This window comes from Terrapene carolina, unplaced genomic scaffold, assembly GCF_002925995.2.
Source record: "Terrapene carolina triunguis isolate 2854851 unplaced genomic scaffold, T_m_triunguis-2.0 Scaffold85, whole genome shotgun sequence".
Classification (NCBI taxonomy): domain Eukaryota; kingdom Metazoa; phylum Chordata; order Testudines; family Emydidae; genus Terrapene; species Terrapene triunguis.
This window is the reverse complement of record NW_020664436.1, coordinates 53,552,708-53,573,232: the sequence shown is the minus strand read 5'-3', so window position 1 is coordinate 53,573,232 and position 20,525 is coordinate 53,552,708. Positions and strand designations below refer to the sequence as shown.

General features: G+C 41.9%; 1 protein-coding gene across 1 annotated transcript in view; it reads left to right on the top strand.

Annotated features, from left to right (window-relative positions):
- The window catches only part of ENPP3 (ectonucleotide pyrophosphatase/phosphodiesterase 3), a 71,537-nt gene that overhangs the window by 2,921 nt on the left and 48,091 nt on the right, over positions 1-20,525 (top strand). The window contains exons 2-5 of the mRNA XM_024208263.2: positions 9,720-9,798; positions 12,809-12,931; positions 14,793-14,918; positions 17,872-17,932. Coding sequence (XP_024064031.1) covers positions 9,720-9,798; positions 12,809-12,931; positions 14,793-14,918; positions 17,872-17,932 — 389 coding nt within the window. The remainder of the gene's footprint in view (positions 1-9,719; positions 9,799-12,808; positions 12,932-14,792; positions 14,919-17,871; positions 17,933-20,525) is intronic.

The window sequence follows — 20,525 nt, the reverse complement described above, 5'->3', positions numbered from 1 at the left end:
TAGCATCCAATATCAGATTGGCCCTTTGACCCACTTCATACCAGAAATTCTTGATACAAGGGCACTCCCACAACATACGAATTAATGTAGTACCAAGAAGCTACATTTCCAACAGCATCTGAAGAAGTGTTTTTTTACCCATGAAAGCTTATGCCCAAATAAATCTGTTAGTCTTGAAGGTGCCACTGGACGCCTCATTATTTCCAACAGCAGTCAGCATTTATGAGGCCCATTACCATTAGCAGGGCCGTCCCTACCCATACGCAAAGTATGCAGCTGCGTAGGGCACCAGGAAATTTGGGGCACCAAACTTCTTGGTGCTCTGTGCAGCTGCGTGCTGCTCCAGCCCCTGCCCCGCTTCTTCCCCATGCCCTCTGTCCCAGCCCCGCCTCTTCCCACGCCTGCTCTGCCCCAGCCCCGCCCCACTCCATCCTGCTCCGCCCCTACCCCACCCCTTCCCGCCCCTGCTCTGCCCAGCCCCTCCCCCATTCCCCTGAGGACTGCAGCAGAGCCATGCCTGCACTCATCAGCATCGGGAAATGCAGCAACCTGGCCCCAGCCATGCTGCCGGTGAGTGCTGGGGGGCAGTTCCCCCCTGTCTCCCAAGCCAGCCCCACCCCCTGTGGAGGCTTGCCCCCCCCGGGGGGGGGAGGGCTGCGTAGGGCCCCAGAATAGCTAGGGATGGCCCTGACCATTAGTCTATGTGGGGATCAGCATATTCGAAAAAGTGTCTTTTGGTGAATAAGCCATAGTCTCAGGGCTATAGTTGCTTTTTAACATTAGGAACAATTGTATTTCACTGGGTTGGAGGTAGTTGTGTATTCAAATCTCTATTCCAAGCAACTCTCAAGTTATCAATCTTTGGCAGAGTTTTTTGGGCCAGAAAATCATCAAATTATCCCACTGGCCAAATGACTCCAGGAAGTTTCCTCCAAAATGATAAAAGTTCTGGAGGTTCTGGAGCTCCTGATGCATCCAGTCCAAATACATTCATAAGTAAATGCTTTAACTGGAGATATTTCCAGGTGTCATGAACATACAGCTAAGGGTAGCATAAAATCTCTCCTTTGCCTGTAAAGGATTAAGAAGCTCAAATAACCTAGTTGGCACCTGACCAAAAGGACCAATAAGGGGAGAAGATACTTTCAAATCTGTTGGGGAGGGTTTTTTGTTTTGTCTCTCTTTGTGTTCTCTCTGGGTCAGCGAGGAATCAGGGCAGGGAAAATACATCTCCCAAAGCCATACATGAACTAAGCATCTAAGATTACAAATTGTAAGTAATAGGAAGGAAATGTGTTAGATTATTTTTTGTTTTAGCTTGTGAATTGTCCCTGTGCTAAGAGGGAGGTTTATTCCTGTTTTTTTGTAACTTTAAAGTTTTGCCTAGAGGGGAATCCTCTGTGTTTTGAATCTTATTACCCTGTAAAATTTCTTTCCATTCTGATTTTACAGTGGTGCTTCTTTTACTTTTTTCTTTATAATAAAGTTCGGTTTTTTAAGAATCTGATTGGGTTTTTAGTGTCCTAAAAACCCAAGGGTCTGGTCTGTGCTCACCTTGGTTACCTATTCGGTTGGTATATTATTCTCAAGCCTCCCCAGGAAAGGGGGTGAAGTGGCTTGGGGGAATATTTTAGGGAAACAGGAACTCCAAGTGGTCCTTTTCCTGAATCTTTGTCTAACTCACTTGGTGGTGGCAGCAATACCATCCAAGGGCAAGGAAGAATTTGTGCCTTGGAGAAGTTTTTAACCTAAGTTGGTGGAATATAAGTTTAGGGGTCTTTCATGCGTGTCCCCACATCTGTACCCCAGAGTTCAGAGTAGGGAGGGAACCCTGACAGCAGGTCAAGCCAAATTATTGCTGAAGATCTATAAATGGTTTAATTTATCATTGTCAATTAGCTGTGACACAGTCATAATTCCTCTGTCCATCTAATCCCTCTACATCAAGGTTTTGCCACACATTTTAATGATAGGATTGGTTCATAGGACTGCCTCTACATGGAAGAATGGATGCAAGCAGAATTTTCCAGCCATGTTTGACCAAGCTGGCCTCACAGCCGTTATTGTGGGAGCTCTGGAGCCATCAAATCTATAATAATTTAACCCTACCATGCCTGAAAGGGGGAGAAGATATACCAGTTCTCATTCAATATGAACCCAAAGTGGGGTCCGTGGGGTCATATTTAATAGCCACAAAGATGCCTGGCTCAATAAAGGGAGATAAGATAATTTTCCAAGCTGGGAAGACAAAATCCTCACAGAGAAAGGGGAAGCTGTAATTTGTTCAGAGCCAGTCTAGGTTTCTTACCTGCGCCCTAAAGGAACGTTCTGAAAATACTATTGAATTTCTTAAAGTAAGTTTGAGGAATAGAAATAGGGAGACCTCTCAGGACATACAAAATTCTAGGAAGGACATTCATCTTCATTATATTAAATTTACCTCACAAACGGAGGGTTAATGAACTCCATCTCCATAATTGTTAGCCACTTGTGCAATAATTGGTTTTATATTTATGTTAGGGATGTCCTGAATATTATTGGGAATCAGTATTCCTAAATATTTCATATAAGAGGACTGTAATTGGAAATCCCAATTTGAGAAAAGGCCTTTGTGGGCATATTTGTTAATGACTAAGATTTCTGATTTAGCTCAATTAATTTTCTATCCAGAGAGGAGTCCAAATGTATTAATAGTGGCTCGAAGATTAGGAACCATAACCTTAGGCTTAGATACATCTACAAGAGCATCATCTGCATAGAGCATCTGTTTGACCACCGTAATGCCATGAATGTGTTGAATTGCTTTGGTGGCAATGGCTATGGGTTCTAAAGTTAAATTGAACAGAGGAGGAGAAAGGGGGCAGCCCTTCCGTTTACCTCTCAATAATGGACATGGGGCAGAAATAGTACCATTGGTAACTACCCTGAAAACTGTGATAGAGCTTTTATGCTATACATTGCTATAATCCAAGCTATACATTGTTTACCAAAACCAAATTTTGCTAACACATGAAAAAGATAGTCCCAGGCTATGTGCTCAAAGGCCTTTTTTGGCAGCAAAAGAAATGACAGCTAAGGGTTCTTTAGAATCTCTCAGCATACTGATAATATCAATCAGGTGATGCAAATTATCTGAGCTATGTCTATTATGAAGGAAGCCTACCGGATTTATCTGTATAATGTGTGAGAGGACTTTGTCCAGTTGCATATCAAGAGCTTTAATGAAAATCTTAGTGCCACAATTGATTAAAGAAATTGGCCTGTACTTACTACTTAGTCCAAGGTCTTTCCCAGGTTTAGGAATAATTGAAATTACAGCTTCTCTTAGAGTAGGTGGGAGAGTTTGCTCAGTCTTGGCCTCATTGAACATATTCAATAATCTAGGTGTTAAAGTTTCACAGAACTTTTTGTAAAATTCAGTTGGGAACCTGTCAGGAGTCATTCCAACCTTCATTTTTTTTATAGCCACAATTTCTAGAGGAGCATCTAAAAGTTTCTTCTGAGAGTCAGAGATCTATGGCAGAGACAATCCACTATAAAAGTGATCTAGGGCATCGTTACAGAGTCCCTCTTCAGCTAAATATAGTTTTGAATAAAACAGTTGACATTGTTTATTAATATCTAACTGTGTTGTAGATTATTTATTGCTACTATCGTGAATAGCAGCAATCTTATTTCTGTTAGTCTTTTGCTTAAGTCTGTATGCAACAGCTTGCCAGCTCTTTTGCCTCCTACTAGATTTCCAGTAGTTTTGCTTTAAACAGAATAAAGCAAATTCAACCTTTTGGGACAAAAGTTTGTTGATTTTGTATCTTAGATTGATGAGGGTTCTAAGCTTCTCTGGGGAGGGGGCAGAAGCATAATCTACATCCAAGGCCTTAATTTCCTTCAAATGGGTATCAATTCTATGTTCTCTCCATTTCTTTTTAAAGGTGGCAGCTTTTTATTCTCAAGTCCTTGTCACAAACTAGATGATTTTCCAGAACTGTGCAAAAGTGATGGTCTTTTCCGTTGCTGCAGCGAGGTCCTCCTTCATATAGGTCTCCCCAAAGAGTCAGCAAACCAGCAGGTGCTCCATGGTCTGCAACCCACTGCACTCACATAGATTCATGTCATTAGAGTCGCCCCATTTGATCATATTAGTCTTTGATCTACCGATTTGCTTGCGCAGGTGGTTCAGCCATCACCACGTTGACCAGTCTGTGTCGGCCCTTCCGGGAAGGTCCTCCTGGGGTTCCAGATCTATTTCAGTGCATCCGACTGCGCATAGTCTTTCATTCCATAACCTCAGTCATGCCTTGCCAGCTGTTGTATCCATAGGCACAACTCTTTCGCAATTTCGGTGTTTGATTACTCCTGTGTGGCATAAGAGATGATGAAGCCTCTGATGAAGGCTTTAAATTCCCCTTTGGGAAATTATTTTCCATCCACTTCTCTCTTGCCACCCTTCTTTCTTCAATCCCTCCTTTGGGCATTTTTCCTCCGGAGGTGCTAGAGAAGCACTACTTCCCTTAACCCAGCAGTGGTCCCCAGCATCTTGAAATAAGGAGAGGTAGAGAAAGAAGGAACTGCTACCGTTAGCTCAGGCGAGCTTGCAAAGGCAGGAGCATGGAGCTGGAGAGTGGATGGAGAGACTCAGCAGCTACCCCTTTGAACCTGATTACGTGGAGCTTGGCAGCAGTTGAGGCTGGAAAGGAGCCTCCTAGATGAACTCTGCTGTGGGGTGTTAGGGCAGATGCAGTTGGGGAAAGGGCCACAGCTGGGAGGGGAAGGAACGGAAGCCAGAGAGGGCTCATTTGTTTGTGTCATATCAGGCATGAGCATCCTCCTTAGTTTCTTCATCTGGCTCCTAGTCTCTATGGTCATTCTCAGCTAAGTTGCTGCAGTCTATTACTGGGGGAAGGGTGTAAAGTGAGATGCTCTAACCACTATTTCCTATTGAGTCTCCTTGTTACTTTGAGAGATGAAGCTTCCAGCTCAGGAGCCTGGGAAGGGGACCTGAAATAGTCTCCTGGAGAAAATGGGAGACTTAACAGGTCTGCATTATGGCCCTTCTTCAGGTGGGTAAGGAGACTGTGTGTCCTGATTGCAGATTAGGCTGAGGGAAGGGAGCTGTAGCTTCTCGCTTGTGACTGTCAACCAGCATGTATCTTTAGCTGCCCCGAGTCTGCTCCTCTTGCCTACCAAACACCCACAGGCCTCTCTAGCCCCTCTCTAACCCCTAAATCACATGCTGATGCCTACCATTGGGCCTCCCCAGTTTGTTTGCCCTCTCAGCCCTTGTTCTTAAATCCACTCCTCCACTCAGCGTGATCGATCCATCTCCTCTGATCTGGCCGATGTGGCATGCCCCCTGTCTAACAGATCTTGGTATAAGGATAAGAACTTGTTGACTGAGGATGCACCTATATAAGATGTTGGTGATGATAATTGAGGAAATGGTGGAAATGTTATTGGCATCCTGAGCATACCTACCATTATTACACAGACTAACAACCTGGAGAATTTGTTAGAGCCAGAGCAGCTGCTCTGGTATTCTGGGTATTCTGGTAGCAGAAGTTGCCAAGAGTGCTTTCCATCCTATGTACTTGGCAATAAGTTTCTGGTGGCCTTTTCTTACGGTTGCAGAGCAGACCTCACCAGGGTTATCCATGCATTTGATGATCTGGGGAATGGATTACTACAATATGCTCTGTGTAGGGCTACATCAGGAAATTGCTTCTGGGAGAGAAAGTAGTTGCCTGCTTATTAATTGGGATTTCCCATATGGGGCATGTAGAGAACATCTGTGTTTCATTATAAGTACTCGTTATCAAACGATTGCCAGTTGAAACTTACATGTTTGTACAGCGCTTAGCACAATGGGGTCTTGGTCTATGACTGGGGCTCTTAGGCACTATGATAATACAAATAACAATAATTAATAATCATCTAGAAATCTTTAAGAGGTTTTGTCCCTACTCCTGTCTACTTTTTGGACTGTATCTTTATTTTTTTTTCTATAGTTGCAATTAGTTTGAGCTGTTAGTCCCCTTGGTTTTATTAGGGGATTGGTGGCAGGGCATTCTAAGTGAGGTCTCCTAGACTCTGGAATTTATTGCCATCCTTGGTTCCCCTGAGCCTTATGTTGATGACCCACTGGGAAAGCTTTGAGGCGTATCTTTTCCCCCCAGCTATTTCAAGGAAGGGAGGGGAAAACTTAGGTTCTAGAGATGATGGCTGAGAGAATAGTATTTTGGTATTGAGGAAAATAGTGATATTTTAAATTTGATCATGTTTAAAATCTTTTACCTATGCTAAGAGACATGATTAAAGTACAACTTTTTCAATTACGCAAGGTGAACTGCATGCTACATTATCAATATATGCTGTACTTCTTAAGATCAAAGTGTAATCACTTCAAGGCAAATGTGCTTAACATAAGTATTTTATCAAGTGCTGCCTTCCTCCTTGGTTATGAGGAAGCTTTTTTGTTTTAAGTGGAAAGCAAATTCATAGATTCACCAGTCCCTCCCACCTCTGCAAGCAAATACATCCCTGCTTACCACGTGGGATTACTCACTAGTTAAAGGGGAGACATTTTTGTGGCAGCTTCTTGCTAAAATATAAGCAGCACATCACAAATTTTACTTTTATGCCTATAACTACAGACTCTCTCTCACACCTCTCAGCTCAGGATCGCCCCAATTTTTTCATTTGTTAGCATTCATAGATACTACTGATGGACAGCATATGTGATAAAGTTCAAAGATTCCAAGGCCAGAAGGGACCATTGTGATCATCTAGTCTGTATAACCCAGACCATAGAACTGCCCCAAAATAATTCCTAGAGCATAGCTTTTAGAAGAACATCCAGTCGTGCTTTAAAATGTGTCAGTGATGGAGAATCCACCATCACCTTTGATAATTTGCATCAATGGTTAATTGCTGTCACTGTTAAAAATGTACTCTTAATTTCCTGTATGAATTTCTCTAGTTTTAATTTCCAGCCATTGGATCCTGTTATATCTTTCTCTACTAGATTGAAGCCCATTATTAAATATTTGTTTCCCATGTAGGTATTTATAGACTGTAATCAAATCACCCTTTAACCTTCTTTTTGTTTAGCTAAATCATAGAATCATAGGACTGGAAGGGACCTCAAGAGGTCATCTAGTCTGGTCCCTTGCACTAATGACAGGACCAATTATTATCTAGACCATTCCTAACAGGTATTTGTCTAACCTGCTCTTAAAAATCTCCAATGATGGAGATTCCACAACCTCCTTAGGCAATTTATTCCAGTGCTTAACCACTCTGACAGTTAGGAAGTTTTTCCTAATGTCCAACCTCAATGTCCCTTGGTGCAATTTAAGCTCATTGCTTCTTGTCCTATCCTCAGAGGTTAAGAAGAACAATTCTTCTCCCTCCTCCTAGTAACACCTTTTACGTACTTGAAAACTGTTATGTCCCCTCTCAGTCTTCTCTTTCCCAGATTAAACAAACCCAATTTTTTCAATCTTCCCTTATAGGTCATGTTTTCTAGACTTTTAATCATTTTTGTTGCTCTTCTCTGGACTTTCTCCAGTTTGTCCACATCTTTCCTGAAACGTGGCACCCAGAACTGGACACAATACTCCAGTTGAGGCCCTAATCAGTGCGAAGTAAAGCAGAAGAATTACTTCTCGTGTCTTGCTTACAACACTCCTGCTAATACATCCCAGAATGATGTTCACTTTTTTTGCAACAGTGTTACACAGTTGACTCATATTTAGCTTGTGGTCCACTATGACCCCCAGATCCCTTTCCGTGGTACGCCTTCCTAGGCAGTCATTTCCCATTTAGTATGTGTGCAACTGAGTGTTCCTTCCTAAATGGAGTACTTCACATTTGTCCTTATTGAATTTCATCTATTTATTTCAGATCATTTATCCAGTTTGTCCAGATCATTTTGAATTTTAATCCTATCCTCCAAAGCACTTGCAACCCCCTCCCAACTTGGTATTGTCCTCAAACTTTATGAGTGTACTCTGTATGCCATTATCTAAATCATTGATGAAGATATTGAACAGAACTGGACCCAGAATGGATCCCTGTGGGACCCAACTCGTTATGCCCTCCCAGCATGACTGTGAACCATTGATAACTACTCTCTGGGAATGGTTTTCCAACCAGTTTTGCATCCATGTTATAGTAGCTCCATCTAGGTTGCATTTCCCTAGTTTGTTTATGAGAAGGTCATGCAAGACAGTATCAAAAGCTTTACTAAAGTCTGGATATACCACATCTACCGCTTCCCCCCATCCACAAGGCTTATTATCCTGTCAAAGAAAGCTAACAGGTTGTTTTGACATGATTTGTTCTTGACAAATCCATGCTGACTGTTACTTATTACATTATTATCTTCTAGATCTTTGCAAATTGATTGCTTAATTGGCTCCATTATCTTTCCAGATTCAGAAGTTAAGCTGAGAGGTCTGTAATTCCCCGGGTTGTCCTTATTTCCCTTTTTATAGATGGGCAAATATGGTGCCATTTTCCAGTCTTCTGGAATCTCTCCCATCTTCCATGACTTTTCAAATAGATTGAGCTCTTTGAATCTATCACTATAAGGCATGTTTTCTAATCCTTTAATCATTCATGTGGCTCTTCTCTGAACCCTCTCCAGTTTATCAACATTGTCTAAGTACCGGGGTGTGGGTGGTCATGCCTAATGGTTAGAGTTGGAAGCCAGGAACCAGTGCTGGGGGCAGAGCTGGATACAGAGTCATGTGTCAAGACAAAGGTCAGAGCTGGAGTCTGAGTCAGGGGTAGGGTGTAGGAGCAAGGTCCTGGAGTGAGGTGGGAAAGCAGGAACTGGGAGAAGACAGGGATCTGAGAAAAGGAGGGTTGGCATAGCTGGGATGCAGGAACCGGCTGGAAGGCAGGGCTCAGAAATCAGGTGAGTAGGCAGGGTCCACAATAGCAGCCAGCCAAAAATTCACATAGCTACTCAGACACCTTCTTGTGCTTCCTTTTGGCTTAAGTAGTGTGTTTGAGGCAATCAGTGGGGCTGGACGTTTCCCCCAGTCAGGAGTTTTGTGAGTGAAGCTCTCAGTGAGCTAAAGCTCCATCAGCCCCTCTCTCCACAGGTTCCAGGTGGTAGCCATGGTTTGAGCATGCGTGGGGAGCTGTGGGACTGGCTCTGAGACCCCCTATCCCTCACACATCCTTCTTGAATTGTGGGCACCAGAACTGGACACAATATTCCAATACCGGGCACACCTGCCAAATACAGAAGTATAGTAACCGCTCTACGCCTACTTGAGAGTTTCCTGTTTATGGAACCCAAGATTGCATTTGCTCCTTTGGCCACAGCATTGCACTGTGAGGTCATGTTCAGCTGATTATCCACCACAACCCCCTAATCTTTTCAGAGTCACTACTTCCCAGCATAAAGTCCCCCATTCTGTAAGTACATTCTTTGTTCCTACTTACTTAAGACAATACCCTACATAGGATACAGGCCTGTAGGTTCCTTGTGTTACTGCTGAGTAAAATAAAAGGCTAAGCTAGCTCTATGGGCTATAACACTTACATTTTGCCATATTAAAATGCATATTGTTTGCTTGTGCCCAGTTTACCAAGCAATCCAGATCACTCTGAATCAGTGACCTGTCCTCTTCATTATTTACCACTCCCCCAATTTTTGTGTCACCTGCAAATGAAATACCTCACAGTATATGACTTTTTTGTGACAGATTCTTTTAGTCTCTTTGGTGGTTATATCACTTGGACTAGGCTTGGGACTAGGACTAAAACATGAAGACCAAATACAAGGTACGTTTACAATATTTTCAATACAATATTAATTTACGCTTCCATCCAGCAAAGCATTTAAACAGAGGATTTCACTAAAAATAAACTGTGGATATTCAACACTTGTGACAATTAGGTCCTAGGTTTCTCAGGGTGGGCAACATAAAAAGAAGGCCACCCCAAAAATTGGTGGACAGCTTTAAAAAATGTGGCCTTAATGGCTGTGCCTCAGTTCCCCATCTGTAAAATGGGGGTGATAATACCTGCCTCACAAGGATGGGGAGGCTTAATTAAATAATGTTTGTAAAATAAGTTGCGATAGAAGGTACTCCACAGTTGCAAATTATTGCTGCAAAGTGACAAACTTCATACATAATAGCACTTGATGTTTTTCGTGCCCCACTTATTAAGTATATTCAGAATCTTTGAAGTGCTTAATATTAGAACTGGTTGGGCATTTTTTGACAAAATGAAAATTCTGCAAAATCGTGGGGAAATTTTGATTTTTTTTTTGGTCAGGAAAATCAAAACAAAATATTTGTGAACCAAACTGAAACACTTCATTTTTCGTCAGTTTGACATTAATCTGTATTCACCTGAACTGCAGCAGTGCCTCACAGGAGATGTAGTTCGGATGCCTCATGCCCCCACTATCCTCCAGTTGCCAGGCTCCCTGGCTAGACTAGAGGTCCCACAATGGCCCACACTCTCCCCTCTAGCTGATGATGCTGTGCAGTATGTGAGTCACATAATCATGCTGCATTATGAGAGATAGTCTGGGTTAAGAGCTGAGGGTGATGGGCCAAGTAAGTATACAGCAGCTCCCAACTGACATTTGTCTGAACTTTCCATTCCATGAGAAAATTTGCTATTTTCATCCTGATTCTATACAAAAACATATTGAAATGTCCGAATTTCCCATGTGATGGAAATTCTGATTTTTGATCAGCTCTAATTAATAATGAGAACTAGTCTAGTTAGAATGCAATGGCGAGCTGTCCGGAGGACAACAATTCCATTTCATGGCAATTCTTGAAGTTTCAAAATTTGTTTTCATTCTGCACTGGAACAAAATCAAAACGTTTTGAATGCTTTTGCGAAATGGAAATGCATTGAAACATCTGTTTTCAGATCAAAAGCCTGAGCTTTTCAATTCGGTCTCTCTCTTGTCAGAAGTGACTGGAGAATTCTTGACCCAAAAAAGGCCCTTTCAAACAAAAACTTTGCTGAAATCATTATGCCTCCATAAAACATTTTGGCTTTGACAAAACAACTTACTTCGATGAAATTTTATTTTGTCAAAAATGTCCCAACCAGCTCAGTGCAATGTCAACAATTGGATAGCTTCGTTTAAAACAATTCTATCTGTGCAGCCACAGAATGATGATGAAATGTTTTTTTCCTCATTCTTACGTTAATGTGTTAAACTTGTTTCCCTACTCTTCCCCACTCATTATTTTTCTTGCTTGTTTCCTTCTTCTAGCGTCTTGTGATATTCTTTGTAACTATGATGATGAACTGTAGTTACTCTTCAGTGACTCTTAACCAAATAATATGATGTATTGTCAACTTGCCATGTAACATTTATTGACACGTAGAGCCTGATTCTCCATTGCTTTCCACCCTCTGGAATCAATTACGCCTGTACAAAATTAATGCAAAGTGGTGTAAAATGTTAGCAGATCAGAATACAATATTTTATAACCACTTTGCCCTGGTGTATTTGACTGCAAGCTGCAGGGCAATTGTGAATCAAGCCCTTTTACTCTTAGTACTTTCATTATGACTAGCCTAGCTTATGAAATAGTAACACAATAGCGAGCAGTTGCAGTACAAAATCAGAGATATTAAATCTTGTGATAATGGCTTTGATCCTATTGGATAAACTTAAGTATTCAAAGTAAATTTCATGATAGCTCCCATAATAATTCTGCAATATCTCAAGTTTTTGAAAAATATAATTAGACCTCTGCACCTGAATATTCTATTTTTCTATTATGTATTCTCTAAAGAAATAATAAAAAGGAATTGAATATTGTTAGGAGTATGAAAGCTTGCATTTCAAATAGAAAAAAAGAATTACACTGCTCCTGAGTTAGGCTATATCTACACTGCACAGTTAACCTGGGTGACTGGCATTCAGGTTAGTCCAGCCTGGGTGTGAGCACCATCACAGCAAAGCCATATTTGCATTACTATGTCCTAACTGTGTCTGCACTTGTCCGTGTGTGTCTGGGGGCATATGCCATGGTTCTTTGTAGTGAGAAACTCTAGGAGTCTTTCTTAGTCAATTGTGGGAGAGCTTGTTTGTCCTTCAGGGAGAATTGTGGGAAGGGCAGTGGAGGACTGTTAACACTCAGGTGATTTTGCCGGCATCTCATTGCACAGTGGGGCAGGTGCCAGCCCAAATTAGAGTAGAACCCAACCTGGGCTCTAACCCACACCACTCAGCTGGGTAAACAAGCTGGGCTTAAAGCACCTCCAAACATGGCTCAGAGATTTTTCTATGTGGATGGTAGGGGGTTTGGGCTAAAATCAGAAAAACCCAGATTAACTGTGTAGTGTGGACATACCCTGAGACTCAGCATACCCTGAGACATACCCTGAGACAGCTGTTTTGGCACAAAGTTCTTTGTGAACATATATGACTGTATCTCTTTATATAACTTTAAAATTAATAGTTTAAAATATTTTTTTACTTTCAATTTTGTTTACAAGGACTGTTTACCTAGTCTGAATTTCACATCTTTTCCCCGTATCATTATTCATCATAATATTCATATTATTTTTATTTTTATAATTATCCTAATTTTACACACACAGTTTTGTGTGGACGTCACCCAACTTTGATGGAAATAAGCTCATATTATTAATTTTACTAAATGTGTTGACAAGTGATTCGGGAAATAGTTTTTGACAATTATTCAGAACATTCTGACTCTAGGCTCCTGGCCATGTTCTATTTAATTGTTGTATTCTTAAGGATTGGAATAACTTTAGTGGCTAAAATCATCTTTTGTTCTCTTTACAGTCAGCTGCAGAAACAGATGTAATGAGCCATTTAATAAAAAGGGGCAGGGCTGCCAGTGTGATGGTGGCTGTAAAGAGCTTCAAAACTGCTGCTGGGATTATGAGGGTACCTGCCTGGAACCAAGTATGTTCCCATAAATGTGAGATTTGTTAGCCTAGTCTTTTTATTAATTTTTCTGGAGAGAGGGTGAGGGGAAATGAGAAATGTGCTATGTTTACTTATTCTGCCACAAGTACAGATGCAAAAAAGGCTCCCGGCCATCTTTTGTATTTTAGAGACTTGTTATGGCACGTGGTGAATTCTGGGGCTGTCGTATGTATGTTGAATGCATGTTGCTACCTCCCTCTCAGAAGTGAGTGGATTAATGAATGCCCCCAGTACCCTGTGTTCTGAATAGCATGCAGCACACAATGGTATGTTGGCGGGATGAATTGGTTCCGTGGGCTACAAAGTTCTCTAGCAGACTTGTCTGCTACTATATCACATCTAATGTCTTTTCCCTGCATGTTCCTTTCTCTGTCCATTCACTCTAACTGTTCCCGTGACAGCTTCTTGGAATCCATCTCCCCTGTTCTGCTCTCTCTCTCTCTCTCACTCCTGTTCTGTAACATGTAGACGTTCCTTCATTCTTCAGTCTGTTTGCCATCTGCTGGGAGTCACGCAACATTTGTTCCTTGCTGTTCTTTCTCTCCCCTCAGAGACTATTGATTCAAATCTGCTCCCAATAGTGTCAATGGGCTTGTCAGTCCTGCTGATTTCACCACAGATATATACATTCAGTGCTCTGAACTGAATTGTGTTTTTTTCTTCATACAAAAACACAACTGTGACATACCAAGGGTACAATCCAGGCTAACGAATAGCTATGTCACCCCTGCCCTGTAACCTGGGGTGCCCTTTACAATATCTTGCTGGTGCAGCCTCCAACCTGGTCTGCTCACAGACAGCCTCCAGCATGAAAGTCACTTCCAGCTATGTCTGGGTGTATGCTGCAGCCAGCCAGCCACATCTTGGCTCTTACCAGCCTTGGTTATATTGCAGGGTGATCCCAACACACCTCCAGCCCTAGATCTTCCCTCAGAAATGCATGTTGTATACTGCCCAGCCCTGTCCTGGACAGTACAAATATGCTAAGTCCATTATTCCTTGAAGGGAACGTATATGCACACAACTTGTTGTCCCAAATAGAATTGCCCAGCCACTTCAGCTTGAATACACTGGGTTAGATAAAACAGTAAAACAAGTTTATTAACTACAAAGAGATAGATTTTAAATGAGTATAAGTAATGAGGCATAAAAGTCAGAAATGGCTACAAGAAAAATAAAGATAAAACTCTTCTGGTGCCTAACTTAACAAGCTATATTATATTCAATCACAGTTTCGCACCATATACTTTCAGCAGTCTTACACACCAAACTCTTTAGGTAAGAACCCCTCATACAGAGTCCAACAACTGCTTCCTTTGTCTCTTCAGGTGCAGTGAATGCAATGGGCCGGGAGAGAGAGAGAGGAGAGCCTTGGGGTGTTTGTCCCTCCTTTTTATAGTTTCAGTCCCCCTCTTGAAAAACATTTACACCTGGAACCAGGGGACATAATGTCTATGTGAAAGGATGTTCCCTGCTGATTTTTTCACCTGTTTCAACTTCCTTTGTCTTCCCTTCCTGGTTCATGACTCTCTTTACTGCTTAAATGCAAATTAAGCAGAGCACACATTCCTTTGTTTAGGCCAGACCTGTTTGCCAACTTCTGTTTGGGCAAGGCTGTGGGGATTGGAACATGTGCTAAGAACACCGTACAGGGGAATCTTATAACTTCATCTACAATGTTGCCACACATATTTTACCAGGACAATACTGACCGCAAATTATGAGTTTTCAAATGATGCCTTACAAGGCATACTTTGTACAAAGATTATTACAGTAGTGTGTAGGGCATGAACACAGGGGTGAATTCTATCACAACAACCAATTAATAATTTTTCAGCTCAGATATGGACATGCACTAAATTCCGTTGTGGTGAGACACGGATAACTGAAAGCCACTGTTCTTGTTCTGAAGACTGCTTGGAGAAAAAAGACTGCTGTGTAGACTACAAAAGTATTTGCAAAGGTAAACCAAAAATTAATATTTAAAAGTGTTATTTGCTATATTATAGGGATATTTACAGGAAGCTACCCAAGTGAATATACATGAAATATATATAAAATAAGCATATGGGACTTCATAATTGTTAGCAACTCTGATAAAACCCTTCTGGTGCCTAACTGAAGATACCTACAGCTTTTATTTGAACAAGTTTATGTTTCTTGTAGCTGTAAATGTGTTTTGAGTGCCTGAGACACTTGGGGAGTGGCTGCTTTGTGGTGAAACAGCTGATATTTAGGTTTGTGAGAAGGAAGGTGATTGCTGGAGAGGAATGTAGTATGTGTAAAATTAAATCCTAAGAAACACGAAAGATATTATTATTGCAGTAGCACGCAAAATGTGCCTTCCCAAAATGGAAGAAGGCACAGTCCCTGCTCTGAACTGTGTGAAATCTAAAAAACATGTCACTACCATCCCTAATGTAACTTTTTCATTATAAGCACATTTTAAAATTAATTTTAACATTGTTTAAGACAGTAGACCCTATATATCAAGCACTGTTTCTTTAGGGAGTGTAAGATGAATCCACGAGCTGAAGATAGCAGATAGAATTACTGGGTAAATCACACATGCACCTGAGAAGTGGGGCTAGAACCCTTAGTCCTTTATTTCTGAAAACATGGGTCTCTGCCCAGGAGTGCTGGAAACTCCCTAGAAGTGAGGGAGGGCCAGTGGCGCCCAAACCAGGGCCCTGTCCCCTGCTCTGCCCCTTCCCCCTGAGGCCTTGCCCTTGCTCCGTCTCTTCCCCCAGACCCTGCCCAGACTCATTCCTCTCTGCCCTCTCCCCCTGACACTCACCCTTAAAGTAGGTAAAAAGTGGGAGGGCTATGCCTTTTAAAAGTAGTGGGGTCATGGCTTCTTGGCCCCCCTTTTCCGGTGCCCCTGCTCTGCCACTTCTCCTGAAGAAGATCTTCCTTAACAGACAATAGCAGTAGTTCTCCTTACTTCTTTGTGGGTCAGCCACTGGCGGGTGATATCAGACTCTCATTCCCACACACAAAGACAGCATTTACAGTGGACTTTTAGAGCAGTGTCATGAACTCCATTGCATCCTGGGCACTTTGCGGTGCAGAAATACACTGCTTCAGTATTTCAGTTAAAAGCACCTCCCTCCCTTAAATCTTCAGCAGTCCAAAATACACAGATGAAAAAAGAAATTTAACTTAAATATAGAATCTGGTTTTAATTGTGTAAGATTGATTAAATTCTTAGATTAGAGGTGGATCCGAGCCACAGATTTTGGATCCTGATTTAAAAGTCCCTCCTCCCCCAACCTAAAATTCATGGCTGTTGGGTTTGAAATTTTCATAAGGATGTTCAGATCTGAGATTTTCATTTGACTCATATATATTGGGTTCAGACATTAAATGTGGACTCAGATTCAGGTTTGGATTCCCAAAACCAATGACGTTTAGGGGAGTTTGGATCTGAGAGTTTAATTATAGTCCGTTGCTATTTCAAATGATGCACAAAATAGGTGCCTGGAGTTATGTGGTTCTTTAATGAGAACATTGTGGCATGTTGTTATAGATCAGGGGCGGGCAAACTTTTTGGCCTGAGGGCTGCATCGGGTTTCGGAAATTGTATGGAGGGCCGGCCCCTGCCCCCTATCTGCCCCCCCCCATTGGGACTCCTGCTCCATCCAATCCCCCCTGTTCCCTGACGGCCCCCCCCCAGGACCTCTGCCCCATCCACACACCCCTGCTCCCTGTCCCCTGACCACCCGCAGAACCTCCGCCCCTGACTGCTCCCCGCCGCCCCATCCAACCCCTTCTCTCCTTCCTGACTGCCCCTCCGGGACCCCTGCCCCCATTCAACCCCCCTGTTCCCCGCCCTCTGATCACCCCACCCCCTGACCGCCCCCCCGAACTCCCCTGCCCTCTATCCAATCCCCCTTGCTCCCTGCCCCCTTAACGTGCTGCCTGGAGCACTGGTGGCTGGTGGTGCTACAGCCGCGCTGTCTGGCTGGAACCAGCCACGCCACCGCGCAGCTCAGAGCACAGGGTCAGGCCGGGCTCTGCAGCTGCGCTGCCCCAGGAGCTCACAACCCCGCCGCCCAGAGCATTGCGCTGGCAGCGCGGCGAGGTGAGGCTGCGGGGGAAGGGGAACAGCGGGGGAGGAGCCGGGGGCTAGCCTCCTGGGCCAGGAGCTCAGGGGCCGGGCAGGAGGGTCCTGCGGGCCGGATGTGGCCCACGGGCCGTAGTTTGCCCACCTCTGTTATAGATACTTTAGCATTTCTATAGGAACAATCCAATGTAGACTCCAACCCAAAGAACCTGTCTCCAACCTTCTTTGTGTGTTCTGTATGCAAATTTGTTAATGGCTATAGCAAAAATGCCACTGGCAAAGCAAACCATACTTCATGACTGTGATGTCAGAGGGTATAAAGGATCTATAGATTCTATACCACCCTGCATCTATAAGTGGACTTCTTTGAAATTGTGAGGTGGGAAGCAATCAAAAAAACTATTTCAATGTTGTAATCATAATACCAGAACCTGTTCTCACCCCTTCTCATGGCTGTATTCAATTTTCACTTTTTATTTAGATGTATAATTGTTGGCTTTAATAATTCACAATGAAGGTCACTGTGAAAATGGTTATCGTTTCTGCCTGCTTTGGGATCCTTAGTGAGAGGGCTTTTCTGTGGGAGGGAGAAGACTTATTTAAAAAAAATCCACCGCTTTTTCTGCCCCATCAGTTCTTTCTATTATTCCTTTCCTCTTTGGTTTGTCCTTGCCTCTCTCATGACTCCTTTTGTTCTTCTAAAGAGACTCCATTGGATCATTAGCATATGATAAATGTTTATGAGCATTAAGCAGAGTTTCAGAAAATCACAGGGGTTGGAAAGGAAACTGCTTTGTGTTGTATATTTACTTTTCTACAGTGCTGCAGTGACACCTTTTGTGCTTTTCAGGTGAAACGCCTTGGGTGAAAGAAGCATGCCCGTCACTCAACACTTCTCAGTGCCCAGAAGGGTAGGATGATTTGTTCACTTATCAGTCTGCGAATGGAATTTTTTTGCATTTTTCTTTTAAACATAGTAACTGAATCTTTTCTGATGGAGAAAAATGTTATAACAATCAGAAATAACAAAGTGCACAAATTTTGGGAAGCCTGTAATAAGAAATAATTCTTATTTATACAGTGCCTAAAATTGCATTAGTTGTTTTGTAGCAGTTGAAAAAGATTGCTTCCTTGGAGAGTGCACAGTTTAAACTTTAGACAACACGCGGGTGACATCAACAGGCAATTGGAAGAGCACAGGGCAAGGGATACAACCATGTGGTCACTTAATAGCATTTGTTATATGTGGGCATCTTGATGGTTCTGATATTATGGAGTGTGTGTGTACACACACACACACACAATGTCAGAACCATCAAGATGCGCACATATAACAAATGCTATTAAGTGACCACACTGTTGTGTGTGTATGTGTGTGTGTGTGTGTGTATATATATATACATACATAATATATAAAATACACACAAACTGACAACTCATATGTGGAAGTGATATCCAGAGTATGGGGTGGTCACAACACTCACAAGTGATGAAGTCAGGAGTTATCCACAGGTTATCCCAAACTCATGCTGATAATACCTTCATCCAAGCTATCAGCATATATTATGCACAGCACGCTTTTCTTTTTCTTTTTTAGTAATTTCAGTTTTTAGCAGGTTTCAGAGGACATTCTTAGCAGTAGTCCCCTTTTTCTTTTCTCCCCTGCTGTCTCACTTATATTTAATTATTATTAATAATTAATTAACATGGAAAGCTCTTAGCCTAGAAGGAAGTGGCTGATAGAAAAGGGATGGAATATTAGTATATTTTCTCTATACAATGAGAAAAGTATAGAAAGGTATATACACTGATGCTGACCAGTTCCTCATTTTTCCCTTGTGTTCCCCTTGTCTATTGGATCCTTCTCTTTTTCTGTCATCTTTTATGTAGGATGTCTGCTTTCCAGGGCACGGAGTTTTTGTTATGCATTTGTACAGTGCCTAGTGCAGCAGAGTCCTGTCCATGACTGGAGTCCCTAAATGCTACTGTAATACCAATCCTACTAAATAATATAATGTAGTACTCCCCTGGGATGGATAATCTATCTGTCTCATGTCAGTGCTATATTACATTGATTCTTCTGGAAGGCCTTGAATCCTGTTCCCTAGAATTCAGCTGATGAGCAGGCAGAGAGTATAATACTTTGGACGTGGCCAGCTTTTCTGCTCAACCAGCATACACTTTTTTTTTAAATTAAAGGGTTGTATTTCGGAACATCATGCCAATCTGTCACAACACACTTTAGAATAGAATACATGAGCTCAATTCCACATAAAAGTTCAGCTGTTTATGAAAACCAGGAATGATATGTACATCTACTTCTCAGAAAAAAAACCTAGTATTTTTTTCATAGCTGAATCGTTCATAGTCCATCACATATCATTGTTATCTCTCTCTGTGCTACTTTAAAGCAATTACTTGGAGGTGATTTCTTTTTGTCAGCAGCTCTGCAGAAAGCAACGGCTATTCTGATTTCTGAAGGCCATTTCTTACCATAGTCAGGAATTTTTACTTGAGATAACTTTGGGGAAAAGGTCAGTTGAGAGGAGTTGGAAAAGGGAGGGGGAGAAAGAAAGGGATGGAAACATATAAACACTTTAAAAAATCATGAAGAATTATGAAGCAGGCATGCAGCTATTTCTATATATATGCAATATTGCTGATGCATATGGGGAAGCTGGGCAGAAAACCACCTTAAAAGGTGGTCTTTAAAGTATAATACCTGGTTTCTTTACAAACATAGACTGGACCAGTGAACTGTTATATTATGTATTTGCAGATAACTTTAGCTGCATTTATAACTAGGATCACTTTTAATAATATAGTCTTATCCCAAACTACAAGGATTTCTCAATGCAAGAATTCTGTGCATAGAATATGAAAATATACTTCTTAGATTAACAAACAACCTGCCCAGTTTCAAGCACAGATTCATAGGATACAGGGAGGTGAGTACCTCTTTAAATGTTGTATTTCCTAAAGTCACAGTGCTGTTTAAGACCCTGTTTGGATTCAGGTTGAGATCAGGAATGTGCCACCAACAACCTTTTTTGAAATGTGGCTGCTGCTAGCAGGTTTCCTTATTGGCATGGAAAGGGTGCTTTTACTGAGATGCATGCTAGCAAATAGGCCTATAGGCCATTCCCAAAAGTGAAAACAGTTAATCACTCTCAGCATTAAACAGAGTAACGATGTTAAAACCCTGCTAGCAATAACTGTACATAACATAGCATTGTGGTTAGTACAGTTCTGACTCAGTGTGGAGAGGGCCTATGTATGGAGCATGATGTTCCTTCATAAAGATTTTTAATTCAATTTTTTGTATACATGTATACAGATCCCTAATTTAGCCAAAAGTGCGTTCTCTGTATCATTCCCAGGTATAAATGTTTCTAAGGAAACTAAAATATATAATGATGTTTAGCAAACATGGCTGAATAACAGGACTGAAAGCACTGGGTACTACCTTTGGCCTGGTCTACACGGGGGGGGATTGATTTAAGT